Consider the following 25,724-nt stretch of genomic DNA (forward strand, 5'->3'; position numbering starts at 1 on the left):
TCCTCCCTCAAAAAATATTTGACAGGTCAGCTTTTGAGTTATGCTCCTAAAAATTGTTGAACTCAATGTCTAAAACTACAAGAGATGCAAACTCAATTGACACTTTTAAACACCAACTCAAAACCTATTTATTTAACCCTGCTTTTAACTAACTTTTTTGTCTTTTCATGTTTGTTTTATTTATTTTTTATTTTATTTACACATTTGCTCTTTATTCCATTTTAAAACACTTTGAACTACATTATCTGTATGAAAAGTGCTCTGTAAATAAGTTACTATTTGGACCTTTAACACTTCTGCATGTTAATGAGATTAAGTAGCAATGTGTTTGCTACAGTTGTTGCTATCAAATGTGAATATTCTGGATGCTGACGCATGGCAAAAATTATTCTAAATACCCGTCAGGCTAGGAAGCATCCACGTGTGATAAGAGAAGTGGTTCATTTTGCTGGTCCATGATCTGTCATCAGATCCCAGCTAGTAGTGTCTTATCCTATTCAAACAAGAATCTGTGGTTCCAGCATTAGTTTTTAAAATTGGAAGCATTGATGGTAAATCATTCCCTTGCTTTCTAAAAGTGGAAGGTTGATTACTGAAATGGAATCTGAAAATGAAAGTATCATTGACCATCTGGTATATGATTTCAGTACATTCAGGTTAAGTGATAGTAATGGGTGGGGGAGTATAGAAATTGCAAAACTCGCTTAGTGTTGCAGAAACTAAGATTTTAGAACATAGAACACTACAGCACAATATGGTTCCTTTGGCCTATGATGTGGGGCTGACCTACTCTAAGGTCAATCAAATCCTTCCCTCCTACATAGGACCTAATTTCTCCGGCAGCCTACCTAAGAATTAAACGTCCATAAAGTATCTACTTCTACTGCCACCCATGACAGCATGTTCTACATACTCATCACGCTGTAAGAGAAACTTAACTGATATCCCCTCTATACTTTCTTCCAATCTCCTTAAAATTATGTCCCCCTGATAGTGGCCATTTCTGCCTGGGGGCAAGGTCTGTTTATTCACTCAATCTATACCGCTTAACATCTTGTACACCTGTATCAATTCACCTTCCTTCGCTCCAAAGAAAAAAGCCCTAGCTCACTCAACCTATCCTCATTAAACATGCTCTCTAATCCAAGTAGCATCCTGGTAAATCTCTGCACCCTCTAATGCTTCTACATCCTATAATGACATGATCTGAACTGAATACAATATTCCAAATGTGGTCTAACCAAAGCTGCAACATTACCTCCTAGCTCTTGAACTCAGTTCCATGACTAATGAAGGCCAATGTACCATTCGCTGGCCTTAACCGACTTGTGCAGCAAGATTCTTTTACATTGTTATAGTTACATTTATATACACTCAGTGGCCACTTTATTAGGTATACCTGCATACCTGCTTGTTAGTGTAAATATTTAATCAGCCAATCATGTCGCATCAATTCAATACATAAAAGCATGCCTACATGATCAAGAGGTTCAGTTGTTCAGACCAAACATCAGAACAGGGAAGAAATGTGATCTAAGTGACTTTGGCTGTGGAAAGATTCTTGGTGCCAGATGGGGTGGTTTGAGTATCTCAGAAACTGCTGATGCCCTGGGATTTTCACCCACAACAGTCTCTGGAGTTTACGGAGAAAGGTGTGAGAAACAAGAACATCAGGTGAGTTACATTTTTGTAGGAAAAGTGCCTCGTTAATGAGAGAAGGCGAGGAGAATGGCCAGATTTGTTCAAGCTGGCAGGAAGGTGACAGTAACACAAATAACCATATGTAACAACGGTGGTGTGCAGAAGAGAATCTCTGAACCAATTGAATCTTGAAGTGGTTGGGTCACAGCAGCAGCGGACCACAAGGTACTAATAAAGTGGCCACTGAGTGTATATTATATATTACATAGATATTCTTGAACTTCAAAGAAGTTGGACTACAATAATGTACTGTACCTATGACTAAGCTTGTACAAGCTCTCTGATCTAAAAATAATTGGCTGATAGACATTTGGCTCGGTATCGTTGGGTTCCTAAGTTAATACATGTAAATGTGTATTTCAGGTTTGGTTATTGGCTGATGAAGGAGATTGTACGCATATGGAATGGCCCCTTTGCCAGGTGCAGAACTAGTGCGGACACCTCTCCAGCTGTACCGATATCTCTTTCGGTGTTGTAAACTTCTTCCCACAGAAAGCATTCAGCAGCATTACATGCATGCAATAAGACAGGTTTGTGTCATGTCGAAAACCAAGATGCTTAAATATTTTGCAGCAATTCCTTATTACTGTTAAGTCTTTGAGCTTGTTACTGTTTTTCCTGCATGTTTTAAAATACTAAATTAATCCATTAAGATATTGGAAGAGGATCATGGAATATTAAACATGAGAAAGTCTGCAGATGCTGGAAATCCAAAGCACCACCACACACAAGATGCTGGAGAAACTCAGTAGATCAGGCAGTATCTCTGGAAATGAATAAGCAGTGGATGTTTCAGGCCGAGTCCCTTCTTCAGGACTGGGAGGGAAGGTGGAAGATGCCAGAAGAAAAAGGTGGGGGGAGGGGAAGGAGGATAGGTGGAAGGTGACGGGTCAAGCCAGGTGGGTGGGGAAAGTCAGAGTCTTGAGAAGGAGGAATTTGATAAGAGAGGAGAGTGGATTATTAGAGAAATGGAAGGAGGAGGGAACCCAGGCAGGTGAGAAGAGATAATAGATCAGAGTGGGTATAGAAGAAGAGTTGTGGGGGGTAGTTTGTTTTCTGGAAGGAGAAATTGATATTCATGCCTTCAGGTTGGAGGTCACTTAGATGGAATATAAGGTGTTGCTCCTCCACCTCGAGGGTGGCCTCATCTTGGTACATAGAATACTTCAGCACAAATAAAATACTAATGAGGAGTTGGCTATTTGGTTTTTCAAGCCTGCTGCACTGTTTCATAAGACCATTAATAATCTGATTGCAATTTCATCCCCACATTCCCAATAACCCATAATAAGCTTTCTCCTCCGTTCTCTTTCAAATATTTATCCTTTATATCTCTGCCTTATATATTTCAAGCTCTTCAAGAAATAGTTTCAAAGACTACGACACTTTCAAAGAAAAAGCTACGTCTTTGATTTTAAACGGACCACCCTTTTATAACCAGTGTCCACCACTACTACATTTTCCCACTAAAAATAAACATCCTTTCGTCCATTCAGAAAATACTGGAAGAAGGGTTTCTGCCCAAAACATCGATTGTTTTATGCTGCACCATAAATGCTGCCGGACTTGCTGGTTCCTCCAGTATTTTGTGTGTGTTGCTCAAGATATACAGTATCTGTAGAACTCCTTATGTTTATTTTCCTACATGTGGCATAGTTAGCTACAAAAACACTGTAATTGCTTTTGCTTCCATAGCTCTTTCTGGCATTCTATATTCTAAATTACCTTTTTTAAAAATTGTATTCCAAATTTTTGGTGATCTTGAGCCATATTATGGAAGTTAATGTCTGGATGCTGTAGAATCGAAGTTAGAAATGTTGGAAGTAGTCAGGGATTTGAGTAACTTAGTATTGGTATCTGTTTATTATTGTCACATGTACCAACGTTAATTAAAATAAAACAGATAATGTTTATATTAATGAGTTTTCATTAGAACCATTGTCAAATTGTGGGTACTCCAAACAGTTGTTCTTAACCCTTGATGCTGATTGACATTAATGAAACGTTTTGCTTCTTTTTACCCACAATTTGACTTTTAACAATCTACATCAGAAGTCTACAGTTTTTCTAGTTATCCACTCAAGTGAAGGATCCTGTACCTACCTAAATCTGAAGAACTTTAACTCAGTAAATCTTTTCCTTTTTGACATCTTTTGCAATATTGCACACTCAGAACCAACTGCAATAACCTAATCGAGACCTGTAGCAGTAATTGGGCCATGAATCAAGAGCCTTACTTTTCCATTTTTGACATTGTGCTATCAACTTTGGTGGATTTAAAATCAAAATTTATTTCTGTTTTCTTGGTACAGGAAATTCTTAGCCCATGGTGTTCTCACTCTGATGTTCTTGCTAAGTGAGCTACATAAAATCATTTTATGCTAATAGGATTGACTTAAATGTGGTGGCTATTTTAATGGACTGATAAAGATTGTCTCCACTATTGTTCCAATGGTATGCTTTATGTAAGCAAAGAATTTGACTTGAATTAAGACCCTCCCCCAACCACTGTCTTCCAAACTGGCTCAAATGCCCCAACCAGCACTCCTGCATAATGGTAGCAGAGTCTGTCTCGGAACCTATTGAACCAGAGTGGAAGCAAGTCATCATAGAATTTGAAGAATTTCCCCAGGAAGAAAGAAATTTATTATACAATGTTCTTTTAATTAAATACCTGATAACTGGGTAGCTGTCAATATTTGAAAGCTATATTGCTTGCACCTCAGTTTTGGAGATTGTTCAAATTAAATTTGGCAGAATACACTGTTTTCATTCTCTTTCAAATAGCCTCGGAGAAGGAATGTTCAACCTTGTTAGCACCTGGGTTAATTGTAGGATGGACTGTACAGAAAGTATTTTTTTAATTGGCAGATTCTAAGTTTCTTGTCCATCAATCATTTTATTTATTTTTAACCTTCCCCTTTTAAAGGTGACTTTTGAGTTGCTGGTTCCTGTTGAAATTGTTTTTTTAATCCCCATTAATAGGAACACCATAACAGACTAAATCACATTAATGTTCGCATTTTAATTTGAAATATTTGCATGGGTATGACTAATGACCATATCCAGTAAGACCAGAGGTGACAGAATAATTGTAGGTTTGGAATTGGTATAATACAAGGATCTGATAGACTGAGGAAGTTAGACCAAGGAACAGCATTCTGTTTAGAAAACAAATAGAACAATGTTGTAATGGAAAAAATCAGAAAGTACTTAGTGACAGAATTCAAATACTTTAGGATTTTTTCACAATGGGGTGAAGCAGCATAAAGATCACATCTGCTATTAACTTAAGTTTGTCTTAAGCTGTTCTGATTTAAGATTTAATCATAAGGAGGTTGCATGGATTGGTCTGGATATTCAAGTTCAAATTTGTGTGCGCTCACACACGCACACTGTCACTGGCGCTGCCATAATAAAACAAGCAGTTTGTATAGGTATGTGAAAAAGCAGCATTGAAAGATGAAGAGTGACCGTGCAGGATGAGAGTGCATCTGTAAGTTGAGAGTGGTGGGGTGGGTGACAGGGCATTCAGACAGAGTGGACATATAACTACACTCAGTGGCTACTTTATTAGGTACACCTGCTCGTTAATGCAAATATCTAATCAGCCAATCGTGGCAGCAACTCAGTGTATAAAACCATGCAGACGTAGCCAAGATGTTCAGTTCAAATATCAGAATGGTGAAGAAATGTGATCTGAGTGACTTTGACTGTGGAATGATTGTTGGTGCCAGATGGGGAGGTTTGAGCATCTTGGGAACTGCTGATCTCCTGGGATTTTCACATATAACAGTTGCTAGTGTTCACAGAGAATGGTGCAAAAACAAAAAAAAACATTCAGTGAGCTGCAGTTCTGTGGGTGAAAAGGCCTGGTTAATGAGAGAGATGAGAGGAGAATGGCCAGACTGGTTCCAGTTGACAGGAAGGTGACAGTCAAGATGGTGTGCAAAGAGCGTCTCTGAACTGAAGCCTGAAATGAATGGGCTACAGCAGCAGAAGACCATGGACATACACTCAGTGGCCACTTTATTAGTTACAGGAAGTACCTAATAAAGTGATCATTGAGTGTATAACAATGCAGATAACTAAGTTGATTGCAATGAATCAGATTGGCCGAATTTGTAAGTATGATTGCCTCAGAATTAACTAAACAGGCAGTGAAATTATTAATATATTGAACAAGTTTCACAGTAGGCTATGAAACTTGGATGACTCAGAATTGGCCTAAGTAATTGTTCCAACTTCAGCAATGAAACCCTATTAGCATGTAAGGTTTTGTCACTTCGAAGGATAAGCTTTTCAATGATTGAGTTATAGATACTATCTTAAATTACTGGAAGTGCTTACATTTAAGAAAATTTCTTGCATCAGATGTTAATAATCTCCCGGAGTGTTCCTCCAGAGTTTCAGCAATCCTGTCTGTATCTGTTTAAGACTGCTTCATTATTTTGTACGTTGAATTTTAATTTTAATCGACTTTCAGATTTGTTTCCCAAAGCATTTTATTGATAAGCTTTAAATTCATCCTTTCATGGAAGGAAGTTGGCAGCCACACACTTTATCTCCTACAATCTTGATGTAATAAAGCTAAATTTTGGGCAAGGTGCCTGCTGGAAGAAATATAATTACATGGAAATAAAGTGTGGTGTTTCAACATTCCTGAGCAGCTGAGGGGAAAGTTAAATGTTTTTTTGTTTGTTTCTAGCCCAAGAATGTGCATAGTTGTATTGGAAAATGGCTCAGTATGCCCCTGCCTCTCCCTAAATGAATTAGTCAGCTGTCCCTTGTTGACATTCCTACATTGTCTGCTGATAGTCTAACACAGTTAGATCAGCCTATTTCCATTGAAGAAGTGGCTGAGGCTATACGTGCTTTACATACTGGTAAGACCCCAGGACCTGATGGCTTTCCTGGGGAGTTTTATAAAACTTTCACTACGTTACTTACACCTTATTTATCCTCTGTTTTATCAGAGTCCTTTAAATCAGGTAAACTCCCTCAATCTTTTTATGAAGCTTTTATTTCTTATTCTTAAAAAAAAATATCCAGCTGAATATTCTTCATACAGACCGATTTCTTTATTAAATGTTGATGCAAAAATTTTATCCAAAATCTTAGCTCGAAGACTTGAAAATATTCTACCATCTATTATATCACATGACCAGACAGGATTTATTAAAAATTGTTACTCACATTTTAATATACGTCAGTTATTGAATGTGATATATTCACCATCCAAAAAAATCAGTGTATATAATCCTTAGATGCAGAAAAAGCCTTTGATAGGATTGAGTGGAATTATCTTTTTAAGACCTTAGAAAAGTTAAATTTGGGCCTAATTTTATTCATTGGGTTAAATTAATCTACGTGTCTCCTACTGCTCAGGTTATTACTAACTCCCAAATTTCTAAGCCCTTTAAATTACAGTGGGGAACTAGACAAGAATGTCCTCTTAGTCCTCTTTGCTTTAGCAATAGCACTTCGAGAATCTAAGGACATTTCTGGTATACTAAGGGAAGGTATGTCTCAAAAAATTTCATTATACGCTGATATTTTACTTTTTATCTCTAACACTGAAACTTCTTTACCTTTGGTTCTTTCTTTAATCTCCCAGTTTAGTTGTTTTTCAGGATATAAGCTGAACCTACATAAAAGTGAGTTATTTCCTTTAAATGACCTAATATCATCAAATGCCAAATTTCCGTTCAAACTTGTTACAAGTCAATTTACATATCTAGGTGTAACAATTACTAAAAACTTCAAGAATTTATTCAAAGAAAACTTAAACCCCTTATTGAATTATGTGAAAAAGATGCTTTCTAAATGGTCCCCTCTTTCTTTATCCCTAATTGGCTGAATTAATTCGATTAAAATGAAGATTCTTCCTAAATTTTTATCTTTTTCAGGCCTTACCTATTTTTATTCCTAAGACGTACTTTGATTCTTTAGATTCAATTTTAACCTCTTATATTTGGAATAATAAACAAGCTTGTTTAAGTAAAGTTTACTTACAAAGAAATAAAGAGATGGGTGAACTAGCCCTACCCAATTTTAGGTTTTACTATTGGGCTGTCAATATAAGGAATATTACTTTCTGGTCCTATTATATTTATTGTAAAGATTGCCCATCATGGGTCTCCTTAGAAGTTAATTCTGTTTATTAAAAAAAAAATCCTCTATTGTCTCTCTTCTTGGATCATACTCTTTTTCAGCAAATAAAACAACAGATAACATAATTGTTAAGCAAACTTTAAAGATCTGGTCTCAACTTAGAAAATTTTTTGGTTTAGCGAATTTTTCATTATCATCTTCCATTCTCCTTAATTTTTTATCCCTTCCATGACTGATAAAGTCTTTAAAGATTGGGTTGAATTGGGTATTAAGTGTTCTTGGGACCTGTTTATCTCAGGATCTCTTGCTTCATTTGACCAATTGTCAAATAAATTTGCACTCCCAAAATCACATTTTTACAGATATCTTCAAATTAGAGATTTTCTACGTTTCCAATTTGCTACTTTTCCTATAGGTCCTGATAAAAATTTACTGGATGATCTTTTAAATTTAAAACCTTTTGTTAATGGTTCTATTACTGGTATCTATAACTTGTTGATTGATTCTAGACAAGACTTTTTAGATAAAATAAAAAAGCTTGGGAGGATGACCTAAATTGTTAGATTTCTGACGACAGAATAAAATTCTTAAACGGGTTAATAAATCATCTTTCTGTGCTCGTCATTCTCTTCTACAACTTAAAGTGGTTCATAAAGCTTACATTTCTAAACAGAAGCTCTCCAGTTTTTACCTGAATATTTCTCCACTTTGTAATAAATGCAACTCTGCTGATGCCTCTTTAATTCATATGTTTTGGTTTTGCCCTACAATTGAAAAGTTTTAGCGGGAAGTATTCCATACCTTTTCACAACTTTTTAGGTTCCAATTTGACCCAAATCCCCTTACTGCCTTGTTTGGTATTATTGCAAATGAAGATATAACTTTAAATACTCCTAACCTACAGGTTTTAGTTTTTACCTCTCTATTAGCAAGAAGAGCAATCTTGCTTAAGTGGAAGGAGTCTACCCCTCCTACACATCTTCAATGGCTACGTGATATTATGTCGTATTTAAATCTAGAAAAGATCCGCTGCTCAGTCTTAAATTCAAAACAATCTTTTTATGATATTTGGGGACCTTTCCTAAATTACTTTTCCATTTTATAAAGTTTAACAGTGCACAGACTTTTATGTATATTTTTATTTTCTCTTCTTAAGTGAATATGTTTTTTTCCCTAATTATCCATTGTCATCCATCAGCTTTTTTCTTTGGTAGTTGGTAGGGGGGGGTTGACTTATATATAAAAAATTTCTTTTATGATGTATGACCTATCTTTAAATTTTTGATTACAGAGTGGTATACCTTTATGTGTTATGCTATAACATTTTGATCAATTTTATTACAATATATGAATGTACCCAAGTTATGTTGAGATGTATCTATGTGTTGCACTCTGTAAATCTTTTTTTCTTCTGAATAAAAATATTGTAAAAAGAAAGTAAAAGAGAAAAATCTTTTATATTCTTCTGGACCTTTCCCATTCGTAAACCTGCCAAACTGTCCTTTCAGTCACAGAATTTATGTAACTGTTGTGAGTTCTGAAAATGGTGTTAATGTTGGATGACTTCAGACATTTTGTACCTTGCAGAATTTTAAGGTTCATTCAGATGAAGATGATCCAGAACGAATTCAGCAGATAATCAGAAGGGCAATTGAAGATGCTGACTGGATTCTGTCAAAAGTGAGTGTTGTTGGATTGTACGATTCCCAGCTCATGTGCCATCAGAATTGAGAAGCATTATTTTTTCACTCCAACCCCTGACCTCTACAGGACCATGAGACGTAGGAGCAGAATTGGGCCTTTTGACTCATTAAATCTGCTCCGTCATTCCATCATGGCTGATTTATTATCCCTCTTAACCCTATTTTCCTGCCTTCTCCCCATCACCTTTGATACCCTTACTAATCAAGAACCCATCAACCTCTGCTTGAAATATACCCTATGATTTTGTCTGTACAGCTGTCTATGGCAATGAATTCCACAGATCCATGACTATCTGGTTAAGGAAATTCCTCCTCATCTCTGTTCTAAAGGTATTTTCTTGTATTCTGAGGCCATGCCCTCTGGTCCTAGACTCCTCCACTACAGGAAACATCCTCTCCATATTTATTCTATATTGGCCCTTCAATATTCGATAGGTTTCAGTGAGACTAAATTCCAGCAAGTACAGGCCCAGAGTTATCAAATGCTCCTTGTACATTAACTCTTTTCATTCCTGGAAATGCTCCCATAAAGCTCTTCTGGACCTTCTCCAGTGCAAGCACCTCTTTTCCTGGAAAAGGGGCCCAAAACTGTTCACCAAATTCCAGTTGTGGTCTGACCAATGCCTTGTAAAGCCTCAGCTCTCCCTTCCTGCCCATCACCCAATATATCCCACTATCAAATAATTAATCCATGCGTCAGAGGGAGTCATGAGAAGGCTTTGGCGGGCAGGATTAAGGAAAACCCCAAGGCATTCTACAATTATGTGATGAGCAAGAGGATAAGATGTGAAAGAATAGGACCAATCAAGTGTGACAGTAGAAAGTGTGTATGGAACCAGAGGAAATAGCAGAGGTACTTAATGAATACTTCAATATTCCCTATGGGAAAGGATCTTGGTGATTGTAGTGATGACTTGCAGCAAACTGAAAAGCTTGAGCATGTAGATATTAAGAAAGAGGATGTGCTGGAGCTTTTGGAAAGCATCAAGTTGGATAAGTCGCTGGGACCGGATGAGATGTACCCCAGGCTACTGTGGGAGGTGAGGGAGGAGATTGCTGAGCCTCTGGCGATGATCTTTGCATCATCAATGGGATGGGAGAGGTTCCAGAGGATTAGAGGGTTGTGAATGTTGTTCCTTTATTTAAGAAAGGGTGTATAGATAGCCCAGGAAATTATAGACCAGTGAATCTTACCTCAGTGGTTGGTAAGTTGATGGAGAAGATCCTGAGAGGCAGGATTTATGAACATTTGGAGAGGCATAATATGATTAGGAGCAGTCAGCATGGCTTTCTCAAGGGCAGGTCATGCCTTACAAGCCTGATTGAATTTTTTGAGGATGTGAATAAACACATTGATGAAGGAAGAGTAGTAGATGTAGTGTATATGGATTTCAGCAAGACATTTGATAAGGTACCCCATGTAAGGCTTATTGAGAAAGTAAAGAGGCATGGGATCCAAGGGGACATTACTTTGTGGATCCAGACTGGATTGCCTACAGAAGGCAAAGGGTGGTTGTAGATGGGTCATATTTTGCATGAAGGTCGGTCACCAGTGGAGTGCCTCGGGGATCTGTTCTGGGGCCCTTACTCTTCGTGATTTTTATAAATGACCTGGATGAGGAAGTGGAGGGATAGGTTAGTAAATTTGCTGATGACACAAAGGTTGGGGGAGTTGTGGATAGTGTGGAGGACTGTCAGAGGTTTCAGCGGGACATTGATAGGATGCAAAACTGGGCTGAGAAGTGGCAAATGGAGTTCAACCCAGATATGTGTGAAGTGGAATAGAGGGCGATAGGTAAGCCCATAATTTCTAAGGTGGGAACTTATTCGGCACAACTTTGTGGACCAAATGGCCTGTATTGTGCTGTAGGTTTTCTATGTTTCTATGTTACAGATAAAGAAAATATTTACAAGTGAAATAGGGAGTCCATTAGTAAATTATGTAATCATATGACCTAAGTATTTCTATTGTTGCACTTTTGTCAATATTTATCATTATATTTACTTCATTGTCTGGTCAAGATGTAATTGGTTGTTATAACGACAACATGAATCTGTAAAATAAGTCAGCTGAATCATGGGTATTAACCTTTGCAGTATTGAAGACATTCTTGAAGGTTCAGTGCCTCAAAAGGCAACGTCCATCATCCAGGCCATGCCGGTGATATTAAACTTGATTATGATTCTGGATCAATACAGCCATTTGAACTTGAATCCTTTAGCCATCAGAATTCACAGGCAATTTTCTCACTAGCATATTTACATTAAACATTTTTTTTTGTATGTCTGGTGGAGTTTCGCTACCTGAGCTTTTATCATTTCTTGTTCCTTGATATAAATAAATAGCATAAATTACCTTTATTTGAAGCAATTCAAGGGCTAATCCGGAAAACATACTGTTATTTGAAAGTTTTTTTTCGGAAAGGCTGTTCTCCCAAACAAAATAGCTTGAAGATAATTGTTCTGATACATAAGTTCTGAACGTAAAACCATGTAAATTGATACTCTCCCCTTCATTTATTGAAATACTCCCAATTATGAAGTGCCTGCTAAACTGTCAGAGGTGGATATGCTTTTATATTGGGGTGTGATGGTAGCATAGCAGTTAGCACAACGCTTTACAGTACCAGAGGCCCAGGTTCAATTCCTGCTTCTGCCTGTAAGGAGCTTGTGTGTTCCCTCTGGTACTGCGTGGTTTCCTCTGTGCTTTTACTTACTGTACGACCCACTTTCTGTATGTAAGTCCAAAGAAGTATAGGTTGGTAGGTTAATTGGTCATTGTAAATGGTCCTATGATTAGGCTAGGATTAAATCAGGGAATTGCTAGGCAGCATGACTCAAAGGGCCAGTGGAACCTGTTCTCCACTGTATCTCAATAAATAAATAAATGTCACTACTTCGGTGGATATAAAAGATCCTGAGGTACAATAGTAAGAACTTTGAGAATCCTGGATAATGATCACTTGGTGATTATCACATCAATACTGAACCTTTTGTTATTATCACTTCGCTGGAAATAAATTGGCTGCCTTTTTCCCCTATGTAACACAGGCAAAGTGTTGAAGGAACTCAGCAGATCAGGCAACATCTTTGGCGAGGAATAACAAGCCGACATTTCGAGCCGAGACCCTTTTCCTATGTTAATCAGAGCAAGTTCGCTGTTGGGGAATTCGGATGTGCAAGGTGTCACAGATGTGCAAGTCTTATTCACTTTTTCTAAGGCATTACATTTTTATTGCACTTCAAACTGGCCTTGCATTTCCACTGCATAAACTTGTGTTCATTCAGTTCTGCCAGTATCCAAAATGGTGTACAAGTCCCAGCACCAAGCTCACAGTCTACTGAGCAACAGTGATCCCTGTATTTTTGTATACTTTAGAATCATTACATCTAGAATAATGTTATTGCAAAGCACAAGAGAAGTAGCACTGGCACTATTTTTAATAATATCCTCCATATCCACTAGCTGTGTAGTGAACAGATGTTAGCATCTACTCCCAGGCCAACGTACCCAATATCAAGGCTCTGATTGCAATCACAAGCTCTGTTAGGTGGGTCATGAGACCCAACTTGTTGATACCAAGCTCACAAAGCAAACACCACAGTCTAAATGCTATCACACCTGGCTGTGTCCAAGAGGAACCAGCTGAACCCTTCCAGGACAGGACAGCCTCTCTTTAAAAGTTTATATCTAACTGTTAAGCAGGTTGATGTGGCTGCCCCAGAAGGCAGAGTGAGCTGTCAGCAGCAACTAGACCTGACGACATGCTGCTGTCAAAAGATGTTTTTTTTTATATACTTGTTAAATGTCTTATCAAGGGTAGTTTAAAGCATTATAGATTGTTAGTAAAGAATTCAGTGTTCCTGTTTTTATTTTCATACTCATGGAATGGAGCATGTCCCATCTGATCTTGATGTCCCCTTCAAGCTAATCTCATTAACCACTGTTTGTCCCGTAACCTTACAAATATTTATAATCCATGTGCCTGTCTAACTGTCTTTTTAAAGTTGTTTTTGTTTCTCACTCAACCACTTCCACAGGCAGTTCATTCCGCATACATACCACCTTCGATGTAAAACAAAAAGATGCTCCTCAAATTCCTATTAAATCTTTCTCCTCTCCCATTAAACGTCTGTGCCCTAGTTCTTAATTCCATAACCCTGGAAAAAAAGACTGCATTCATCCTATCTATGCCTCTCATGGTTTTTTATGCTTTTATAAGATTAACTCTTCAGTTTCCTACAATACAAGGAATAAAGTCCAGGCCTGTCTAATCTCTCCCTATAATACATAGGAACAGAATTAGGCCATTTGGCCCATTGAGTCTGCTCTGCCAATCAATCATGGCTGATCCTTTTTTTTTAAAAATCTCCTCCTCAACCTCAGTTCCCGGCCTTCTCCCCATAACCTTTGATGCCATGTCCAATCAAGAACCTATCAATCTCTGCCTTAAATACACCCAGCAACCTGGCCTCCACAGCTGCACGTGGCAACAAATTCCACAAATTCACTATCCTTTGGCTGAAGAAATTTCTCCCCATCTCTGCTTTGAAAGGGCGCCCCTCTATCCTGAGGTTGTGCCCTCTAGTCCTAGACTCTCCCTCCATGGGAAACATCCTTTCCATATCTACTGTCTAGGCCTTTCAACATTGGAAAGGTTTCAATGAGATCCCGCCTCATCCTTCTGAATTCCAGCGAGTACAGACCCAGAGCCATCAAACATTCCTCATTTGATAACCCTTTCATTCCTGGAATCATCCTTGTGAACCTCCTCTGGACCCTCTCCAATGTCAGCACATCTTTTCTAAGACGAGGGGCCCAAATCTGTTCACCCTCCCCAACATGTATTCAGTGGTTTACCTTCCTCTTTCTCCCAAAATCACATGCCATTGCTGCTCTGCTGACATCCCTGTCAGCAGCTCCTTCCAATTTACTTTGGTCAACTCCTCTCTCATACCACTAATTTCCATGACTGCACTGAAATACTGCTACATCAGGCTTTACTTTCTCCCTATCAAATTTCAAGCTGAACACAATCATATTGTGATCACTGGTTCCTAAGGGTTCTTTTACCTTAAGCTCCCTAATCGCCTCTGATTTTTTACATAACACCCAATCCAGTATAGCCGATCCCCTGGTAGGCTCAATGACAAACTGCTCTAAAAAGCCTTCTCTTCAGCATTTAACAAACTCACTCTCAAGATCCATTACCATCCTGATTTTCCCAATCAACCTGCATGTTAAAATCTCCCATGACTACCATAACATTGTCCTATTGACCCACCTTTTCAATTTCCCGTTGTAATGTGGTCCACCGTCCAGCCACTGTTGGGAGGCCTGTATATAACTGACATCAACGTCCTTTTACCCTTGCAGTTTCTTAACTCAACCCACAAGGATTCACCATCTTCCGATCCTATGTCACATCTTTCTACTGATTTAATGCCATTATTTACAGTAGAGCCACACCACTCCCTCTGCCTATCTTCCCATCCCTCCGATATAACGTGTCACCTTGGATATTCAGTTCCCAACTACAACCATCCTTCAACCACGATTCAGTGATGGCCACAACATCATTCCTGGCAATCTGTAATATTGCAACAAGATCATCCACCTTATTTCTTATACTACCTGAATTTAGATAAAACACCTTGTACCATAAATGGTGTCCTTTCCCTAATGATTTGATACTCAGACTGTTGTCTGCAACTAATTCCCATCACCTGACTGCTCTTCCTGACAATCTGACTGCACATTATCTTTACTTTTTTGTCATCCTTCCTTTCCTGAGTCCCTTCACTCTGGTTCCTATCCCTCTGCCAAGTTAGTTTAAACCGTCCCCAACAGCTCTAACTATCTTGCCTGTGAGAATATCGGTCCCCCTCGGGTTCAGGTGCAACCCGTCACTTTTGAACAGGTCATACCTCCCCCAGAAGAGATCCCAATGATCCAAGAACCTGAAGCCTTGGCCCTTGCACCAGTTCCTCAGCCACACATTTATCTGCCACATCATCCTGTTTCTGCCCTCACTGGTGCGTGGCACGGGCAGCAATCCAGAAATTACTATCTGGGAGGTCCTGCTTCGCAGCTTTCTACCTAGCTCTCTCAATTCTCTTTTCAGGACCTCATTGCTTTTCCTTCATATGTCATTGGTACCAATATGTACCAAGACATCTGGCTGCACCCCCTCCCTTTCCAAAATGTTGTGGACGTGATCTGAGACATCCCTGACCTGGCACCTGGGAGGCAACATACCATCTGGGTGACCCATTCATGTCCACAGAATCTCCTGTCTGTTCGTTCCTCTGACTATTGAATCGCCTATCACTACCGTTCCCTTCTTCTCCCTCTTTCCCTTCTGCACCACAGACCCATGTTCAGTGCCTGTAACCCGGTCATAGTGGCATTCTCCCCTAGAGGGGAGAATAATGGGCTATAACTCAGACCCTTAAGTCCTGACAACATCTTTGTAAATCCTTGTGCCCTTTTACAGTTAATTACATATTGCCTACAGCAGGGCAACCAAAACTGAACAAATATTCCATGTGCAATCTCAACAGTGTCCTGTACACCCTCATTATGACTTCCTGATTTTTATATTTATTGCCCTGACTTACGAAATCCAACATGTCAGAAGCCTTCAGCACCCTGTCTACCCCTGACTTTATTTGTACTCCAAATTAATTCTGTTTGACAGTACTCCCTAGGCACTGCTGTGTACTGTGAAATTTCTACCCGGATGTGACTTCCCAATATGTAATACCTCACGCTCATCCGAGTTGACCTCTTTTTGTCCTTGCTCAGCTCACTTACTCAGCTGATCGTGATCTCCTGCAATGTTTGATAACCTTCTTCATTATCCTATTTTGGAGATACCTAAAAACTTACCAATCATGTCTTGTACATTCCTACCCAAATCATTGTTATAAATGACAGCGATAGGCCTAGCACTGTACCCAAGTCACACCACTGGTATTGGGCCCCCAGCCCAAGGAATGACCTTCCACTACCACCCGCTGCTTTCTGCCATCAATCTAATTGTGTATTTAGTCAGCTCTCCTTGGATGCTATGTGATCTAACCTTCCAGAGCAGCCTACCATGTGGAAACTTATCAGAACTCTGACTGAAGTTCATATAAAACATATTTACTATGCTGCCTCTGTCCACTTTTGTAATCACATACTTGAATCAAGTTCATAAGATGTGGTCTTCCATGAACAAGTCTTGGTGACTATCAGTCATCATCTCCTATATTTCCAGATGCACATTTTTCTTCAGAATCCTCTCTGGGAACTTAGTATAGATGTTGAATTTATTGGTCTACAGTTCCCAGGTTTTGTCTCATTTAATGAAGTCTCAACATTCACTACCCTCTAGTCTACCGGTACCTCAGCTGTGGCTAACAATAATGCAAATATCTCAGGCAGGGCTCCTGCAACTTCTATAGTCTCCCACAGACTTCTTGAATATACTTGGTTAGGCTGTGAAGAATTGTCTACCTGCATACCTCTTAAGACATCTAACATCACCTCTACTGTAATGTGAACTATCTCCATGACCTCCTCATCTACATGTCCTAGTTCTGGCCTTCATGTCTTTATCCATGTTTAAAATGGCGAGTGGCCAAGTAGTTATGGCTTTGGGCTGGTGATCTGAAGATTGTTAGTTCGAGCGTCAGCGGAGGCAGTGTGTGTGTCCTTGACCAAGGCACCTAACCACACACTGCACATTTATAGCCCAGTGGCAGCGGTTGGTGCAGTATGGACAAGACAAAACAGCAGAAATATTCATTAAGGACTTTGACCATTTCTTGCCGCTCCACATAAGGATGACCCTTTTGGTCTTTGAAGGATCCTGCTTACTCTTTCTAATTACCCTTTTCCCCTTAGTATGCTTATAAAATCTCTTTGGGTTCTTATAGATCTTCTCAGCCAAAGCTACCACTCATGACCCCTTTATTACCCTCCTGATTTCCTTCCTGAGTACACTCATGCAACCCTGGTACTCCTCCAGACATTCACTTGATCCCAACTGACTGTACCTGACCCATGCCACTACTCCAATCAGCTCTTGCAAGCTCCTGTCTTATACCATCAAAATTCACCTTGCCCCAGTTTAGAACTTGAACTCCTGTACTAGTACTTCCCCTTTCCATAGCTAATTTAAAACTAATAGAATTATTAAAGGAAATAGAATTCAAGAAATTAATCACAAAGGTTGTAACTCAAGGTTGTTTCCTCATTTCAATAGAAAAAGTCATAATATTAACATCAGCTCTCCCATGCAAGTGACCTTAGTAAGTTTTCTCAGCAGAACAGGTGATTGGATGTACCAATATTTTGGTGCTTAGACTGAAGGCGTGGTACAGGAGGAATGTCTGGCCACTGTCAGCCACTTTGCAGCTTGTGTAGCATAATGATTTAGTTGGTGAATAACCATGACAAAGTGCCAGCACAGAAAGGTTGGTCTCTTTATCAGCACATATATTAAATGTAAGCTAGAAACAAATGCTTATTGAGATGTCTTGCTCATTTATACCACCTCCCATTCACTGGGTCTCACCCATCAGCTGCTAGCTTGTACTTCTTCCCCTCCCCTCACTTGTATGTACATTGCAACAGAGTCATAACACAAGTATTTTTACTCCCTCATGTTGTGGGATTTAAAGATTTAAATAAGATTTAAATAAATTCAATTCAATTCCTTATTTTGGCTCCTGGCCCACTCCTTTCCAGTCCTGATGAAGGGTTTTGGTCCAGAATTTCAATTGTTTATTCCTCTCTATAGATGCTGCCTGGCTTTCTCAGTTCTTCCAGCATTTTGTGTTCATAGTTCTCATTGGAGAATATTCGGCCCATCAAGTCTGCCAGCCACTAGATCCTATCCTCCACTTCCATGTAACCTATACTCTATAACCATCTTGCTCATCAACTCCTTCCCAATTTTCCTACCACCCCTTGACTGCAGGGACAGTTTGCAGCAGCCAGTTAACCCACCAGCAAACCTGAGATGTACAATGAAACTAGAGCCACCCAAGGAAATGCACACAGTCACAAGGAGAACATGCAAACTCCACACAGCATCTGAATTCAGGATTTCTGGAGCTGTGAGGTACATAAATGCTATAAATTCATTGTGCAATCAGCATTGATCTAAGTTAAAGACTACAAAATCTGGACTAATATACAACTTAAGAGATTTGGGCTAATGTATAGCCAATAAACACATGAGATTCTGCAGATGCTGGAAATTCAGAGCAACACACACAGTACTGGAGGAACTCAGCAGGTCAGGCAGCATCTATGGACAAGAATAAACAGTCAACATTTCAGCCCGGGGCCCTTCATCAGGACTGGAAAGGAAGGCGGAAGAAGATGGGAGAGAATGTAAGGAGTATGAGCTGCCAAGTGATAGATGAAAGCAGGTGAGGGGAAAGGTAGGGGTGGGAAGATGAAGTGAGAAGCTGGGAGGTGATGTCAAAAAAAAACAGGACTATGAATAACTTCCTCTGCACAAGATCCTGATGATGGCTTACTGTCTAAAGTTGAAGACATGAAAATCAATGTATTATCTAGACAACAAATGGAGATAAATGGTGTTTTTGGTAATTTGGTAATTCTGTATGCATCAAGGAAATGAGATAAGACCATAAGATATAGGAACAGAATTAGGCCATTTGGCCCATCGAGTCTGCTCCACCATTTCATCATGGCAAATCCAATATTCCTCTCAGCCCCAATCTCCTGCCTTCTCCCTGTATTCCTTCATGCCCTGACCAATCAAGAATCTATCAACTTCTGGCTTAAAAATACATAAAGACTTGGCCTCCACAGATCTTGTGGCAAAGGATTCCTCAGAATCACTTTCTCTGGCTAAAGAAATTCCTCTTCATTTCCATTCTAAAAGGGGATGTCCTGATACAGGGTCTCAACCTGAAATGCAAACCCTTTACCTCCATTGATGCTGTTTGACTCGTTGAGCTCCTCCAGAAGTTTTATTCTGTTCTAGATCCATGTATCTACAGTCTCTTGTCTCTGAAGAAATTGTTTTTGTTTGGTTCAATCCTTATTTGGGTTAATCTTGTACATTATATTTTTACAGTATAAAAATATGAAACAGAAGTAGTGAAGACCAAAGGAAAATAAGACTAAGACCCACACTACAAGCAAAATACTGAGGAAGACTAGATGTTGGCTGGTACCAAATGTTTAAAATTAATAGCATGCAGTGCCTAAATATTCAATTAGTTATTTAACATTGAACACTCAAGATCAGTAGCAACTCTGTCACTGTAAACATACAAGAATGTAAATGGAGAACTAATGTGAAATTGAGAAAGGACAGATGATTCATCCTTGGAATGTAGTCTGTTTCAGACATTAATGAGGCACATTTTATTTATAAATTTTTATTTTCAATTTAGGATATTTGTATTTCAACTTTTTTTTTGAATTGTGGTGTTACAACTGATAGCCATGTTCACATCAAAATACAGTTTGTTTTCAGATCTCTTCTAACCTTGACAAGAGGCTCAGTGGGGAGACAAGAGATTCAGAGGTATCTTTAAGTTAATTTCTATTCAGCTGAATTCATCGAAAGATTTTTAATTTAAAACAGGTACAAGATATACAGCAGTCAATCGTGTTGATTTATTAGATAAGTTAATGGATAAACTCTTGACAAAATACGTTGTGTGCCATTTATGTATAAAGCAATGTGCCACATATTTTTAAATGTTATACACTCTACCTTACTGAAGTTCTTTTCACTTTTTCTTTGAAGAGTATTTGTATGCAGTCTTATCATTTCTGGAGGGCCAAGTACCCTTGACCCCATTTCAAAAGTATGCACATTTATGATGTAATTTGCATAATATTTGTGTGAGACAAAATAGCAAAGATCTAAAATGGAAAAAAAAGTTATCCGTGTACTGAGAAGGTGTCATATCCTTCTTTTTCTATTTTTAAAATTTAGAATGTTTTGGTTTGTGGATCAATGCAGGGAATTGTACAGTCTTTTTGAAATAATTAAATTCTGCTAATTTCCCATAATGATAATAATAACCTGTTTTATTTCATACAGTTTGCATGCAGTCGTTTTCTTTTGCTTTACCAGGATGTATAAACCAATGTAAAGCAGTGATAAGTTCTGGGACCCCATGAGAAACAAGAGAAAACCTGCAGATGCTGGGGCCCCGTGAGCCAGCTCTGCAATCTTAAAAGTTTATGGCTGACTTAATGAGATGTACAGTCTTATCTATCTCTGGTAATATTTCACCCTCTTCCTTATCAAGAATCTAGTTACCTCCACCTTAAGAATATTCAAAATCTTTTCTCACACTGCCCTTTGAGCCAGAAGATTCCAAAAAGTTGACTAATTTAAAACTTCACCTCATCTCCATCATGGTTTCTTGACAGCAGCTGATCCTAGATTAAAACTTCGCACTTCACTTTCTCAGTTTAAAAAAAAATTATATACTTACCAGGATCATCCACAGTTAGGGCCATGTACAAGCTTGGTTGCTGACTTAGTCAAAATTCAGCATTCAGTCATACCACCAGAATTGGAATCCTTCATTGATATTTAAAGGATTGTGCTTGTATGGAAATTAGTAGTTGTCTGTGTGTAATATTAACTTCTAATGTTCAAATTCCCAAATTAGTTGTGACTAAGAGTTAAAAATTCTTTTCCTCTAATATCGATGTTAACATGAATTTGAGTCCTTGGATGGACTGCTTGTGTGTGCGTGTACACATTTGCACTGTTCGTGTGAATCTGTATCTCTATTCAATCAGAATCAGATTTAATATCAGTGGCTTCTGTCATGATATTTATTGACTTTATGGCAGCAGCACAATGAAATACATGATAAATAAATATAGAGAAAAAAGACCGAGTTAGGTCCTCAGTGATATTGACACCCAGGAACTTGAAATTGCTCACTCTCTCCACTTCTGATCTCTCTGAGGGTTGGTTTCTGTTCCCTTGTCTCTCCCTACCTGAAGTCCACAATCAGTTCTTTGGTTTTGCTGATGTTGAGTGCAGGTTTATTGTTGCCACACCTCTCAAATAACTGGTGTATCTTGCTCCTGCATGCCCTTTCGTTCGAAATTCTGCCAACAATGGTTGTATCATCAGCAAATTTATAGATGGCACTTGAGCTATGCCTAGCCATGGTTGAAGAGAGAGTAGAGCAGTGGCCCGAAGCCCTCATCCCATCAGCGAGGTGGCAATTGACACTGGCTCACCACAGGAAATGAACAAGACAAATCAACAAGCAGTAGACCAATTAATCTAACATTTGTCATTGGGTAAATACTGGAATATATTACTTAGGAGGTAATCACAGGACATTTGGAAATGTCTTAATTCAATCAAGTAAAGTCAGCATAGTTTTGCGAAAGAGAAATGATAGTTGAGAAACTTGTGGGAGCTTTTTGAGGATGGAACATACAGCTTGGTTAAAGAAAAACCAGTGGAATGAGTCAGTGTGTGGATTTTCAGAATCCACTTGATAAAATGTTATGTAAGAAGACACAGTACAAGATAAGCACACAAAATTGAGGGTAGGGCTTGGATGGAGAGTGGCTAACCAACAGCAAAGAGAGTTGGGTATCCTCATCTATTTTTTCCAGTCCTGATAAAGGATCATGGCCCAAAACATCAACTGTACTCTTTTCCATAGATGCTGTTGGCCTGCTGAGTTCCTCCAGTATTTTGTGTGTGTTGCGGAGATTTGGGTTTGATGGGTTTTAGGATGAAAACTGATGTGAAAAGATATTGACTCAGAAATTCAAGATGTAGTATCACTCTGGCTGGAGCTAAGAAGCAGTAAGGGATAGGAAATGTAAGACCATAAGACATAGGAGCAGAATTAGGCCATTTGACTTGTCGAGTCTGTTCCACCATTTCATCATGGCTGATCCATTTTTCCTCTCAGTCCCAATCTCTTGCACTCTCCCCATATCCTGTCATGCTGTGACCAATCAAGAATCCATCAACTTCTGCCTTAACTATACATACAAACTTGGCCTCCACAGCTGCCTGTGGCAAAGAATTCCATAGATTCGCCACCCTTTGGTGAGGAGGAAATTCCTCCTCATCTCCATTCCAAAAGGACGACCCTTTATTCTGAGGCAGTGTTCCCTGGACTTAGACTTTCCTACCATAGAAAACATGCTCTTCACTCTATCAAGTCCTTTCACCATTCGATAGGTTTCAATGAGGTCACCCCTCATCCTTCTGAATTCCAGTGAATACAGACCCAGAGCCATCAAACACTCGTCATATGACAAGCCGTTCAAATCTGGAATTGTCTCTATGAATCTCCTTTGACCCCTCTGCAGTTTCAGCACATCCTTTCTAAGATGAGGGGCCCAAAACTGCTCACAGTACCCCAAGTGAGGCCTCACTGGTGTTTTATAAAGTCTCAACATTACATCCTTGCTTTTATATTCTAGTCCTCTTGAAATGAATGCTAACATCGCATTTGCCTTCCTCATCACAGACTCAACCTGCAAATCAGAATTTTGTATTTTCTCTCCATTTGGAAAACAGCCAACCATTTCATTTCTTCTACCTAAGTGCATAACCTTGCACCTCCTGACACTGTATTCCATCTGCCACTTCTTTGCACATTCTCCTTATCTACCCAAGTCATTCTGTAGCTTCTCCACTTCCTCAAAATCGCTCCCAACACTGACTCCTGTGGAACACCACTAGTCACGGGCAGCCAACCAGAAAAGGCTCCTTTTACTCCCACTCAGTGGGAATTATCAACGGTAATATGGGGGTTGGTATAAGGAGGGAGATTGGAAATGCAACTAACAATATTAATCAGTGAGTTAAATTTGAGTACGTGTGTGTTGTGTATACTGTGGTGCCTTTGCTTATTATATGTGTCTTTCTGCAATTGTGTGGAGTCCTGCATTCTGGAAGGAATGCCATAGTATTAGAAGTGCCAGTCATTGTTTGCTCATTAAATTGAAGTAGTGCCTGGTGAATGGAGAGATTCCATGGCAAACTTGATTTTGAAAAAGCGCTAGGACGTTATTCTCCAGTGTCCTAGCACGAATACCTATTCTTCAATCAATGTTACAAGAGATACAAAAATATTTTAGTGATTATCAGTTTGCTTTCTGAACACCCATTTGCAGTATCTTGATTGTTCTGTTATAGTTACCCCCATAAATCCTCCTGAACCTGTATGCTTCCAATTTCTAGAACTAAGGAGATGTCTTTCCTTCAAAGAAAGGGGCTTTCCTTCCTCCACAATCAATGCTGCCTTCAACTTCATCTCTTCCATTTCATGTATGTCTGCCCTCACCCCACCAGGGATACGTACTGAACTACGTAAAAAAAAAACAACAACAACACAGAGAAAGCTCCACTAGACTACAGACCTACACAGGACTGCATAAAGTGCACAAAAACAGTGCAGGCATTACAATAAATAATAAACAGGACAATAGGGCAAGGTGTCAGTCCAGGCTCTGTGTATTGAGGAGTCTGATAGCTTGGGGGAAGAAACTGTTACATAGTCTGGTTGTGAGAGCCTGAATGCTTCAGAGCCTTTTCCCAGACGGCAGGAGGGAGAAGAGATCGTATGAGGGGTGCATGGGGTCCTTCATAATGCTGTTTCCTTTGCGGATGCAGCGTGTAGTGTAAATGTCTGTGATGGTGAGAAGAGAGACCCCAATGATCTTCTCAGCTGACCTCACTATCCGCTGCAGGGTCTTGTGATCTGAGATGGTGCAGTTTTTGTAGCAGGCAGTGATACAGCTGCTCAAGACGCTCTCAATACAACCCCTATAGAATGTGATGAGTGAAAAGTGAATTAATTATTTTGCTATGGGTTGCCTCTGTCATGTGGAATAATTTCTTTCCTTGCATGTGGGTGGCAGTTAAAGGAATAGTGTCCCTTATTATCTATGAGTATTTAAAGCAACAAATACTGAAGGGCTCCTGTGGGATTTCATTCTGCTGCAACGGGAAATTTCAACCCTTGCTGTTTAAACTCTCCCTCTCTCCTCTGTGTGAATGTGCAGTGCAACCATGAAGTTATCTGATTTGGGGTCAATATCCTTTTAAAATCAGGCGACTGGGGTTCACCTCCACTCTTCCTGCAGCTGGTAATGCAGGGTGCATTTCACCAGGCTGCAAAGGTCCTGATTCCGTTTTTCCTTAGTCTGAGATAGCGGAGGGTGAGTTGCGGTTGGTGTTGGAGCTGCAGAGATCCTGGTTTGAAATCTCTGCGTCTCTGTCAGTTACGACACAATAGCGTAGCGATTAGTACAATTGATTTACAGCACCAGATATATAAGATTGGGCTTCCATTCCTGCCACATTGTATAAATATTATTAGAACAGCTGTATTTTATAGATAATATTAGCTGTTACAGTACTGTGCAATAGTTTTAGGGATATATATATAGCTTTTGCACAGTACTCTATTTGTCAACATGGAGTGGAGAAGAGAGTTTGTAAATCTAGCGAGAGCAAAGGAGATTGAGAATGGTGAGGGTGGAGTGCCATGGGAGGGTGTGGGACAATTGGCAGAGAAGGAATGCCGGGGTGGGGGAGGGCATGTGGGTGCAGACACACCCAGCCCAGAGACACCAGGCAAGGTGATTTGATTCTGAACAATTGGTTTATTGATCATTACAGAATGTCTCTCTGGTGTTTTCTGCACCCTCCCCTCTCCCTTCCCCTTTTCTCAACCATGATTCTCCTCTCCCAGCCCCCTTCCCACTCTCAGTCCACAATAGAGACCCACATCAGAATCAGGTTTGTCATCTCTCGCATCTGTCATGAAATTTTGTTTCTTTTTTGCAGCAGCAATACAGTGCAATACATAAAATTACTACAGTACTGTGCAAAAGTCTTGGGCACCCTAGCTATATACAGTATATGCACCAAATATTTTTGCACAGTACTGTACATTGTGAAATTTGTTGTTTTATGGCAGAGGTATAGTGCCTGACAGGGTGATAGTGTGGAAATATATCTCTACCAAAGGAGGTGTAAGGCGCTCCTTCTCTCCCCTGCTTAGCCCCCAACCCACCTGATCAGGGTCACGTGAAGCCATGGGAACAGGTGGTGGATGGTTGTATGAGCAGCTGGCGAATATCAAAAGTCCTGGTTATGTTACCACTGACGCCAGGCAGACAATGCCCAGAAGCAGGCAATTTCAAAGCACTTC

General features: G+C 39.4%; 1 protein-coding gene across 7 annotated transcripts in view; it reads left to right on the forward strand.

The window, feature by feature from the left end:
• The window catches only part of lyrm9 (LYR motif containing 9), a 95,885-nt gene extending 75,285 nt beyond the window's left edge, over window positions 1-20,600 (forward strand). For 4 of the 7 annotated variants that reach the window (XM_059973482.1, XM_059973481.1, XM_059973480.1 and 1 more), the window contains 3 exons: window positions 2,065-2,231; window positions 9,403-9,495; window positions 19,625-20,600. In XM_059973482.1, the coding sequence (XP_059829465.1) occupies window positions 2,106-2,231; window positions 9,403-9,495; window positions 19,625-19,648 (243 nt within the window). In that variant the 5' untranslated portion in view covers window positions 2,065-2,105 and the 3' untranslated portion in view covers window positions 19,649-20,600. Of the gene's footprint in view, window positions 1-2,064; window positions 2,232-9,402; window positions 9,496-12,569; window positions 12,702-18,490; window positions 18,635-19,624 lie in introns of those variants that run through there. The other 3 variants (XR_009512845.1, XR_009512844.1, XR_009512846.1) reach the window with 3 other exon arrangements.
• Window positions 20,601-25,724: the final 5,124 nt, after the last annotated feature.

The sequence above is a fragment of the Hypanus sabinus genome, chromosome 6, assembly GCF_030144855.1.
Source record: "Hypanus sabinus isolate sHypSab1 chromosome 6, sHypSab1.hap1, whole genome shotgun sequence".
Taxonomy (NCBI): domain Eukaryota; kingdom Metazoa; phylum Chordata; class Chondrichthyes; order Myliobatiformes; family Dasyatidae; genus Hypanus; species Hypanus sabinus.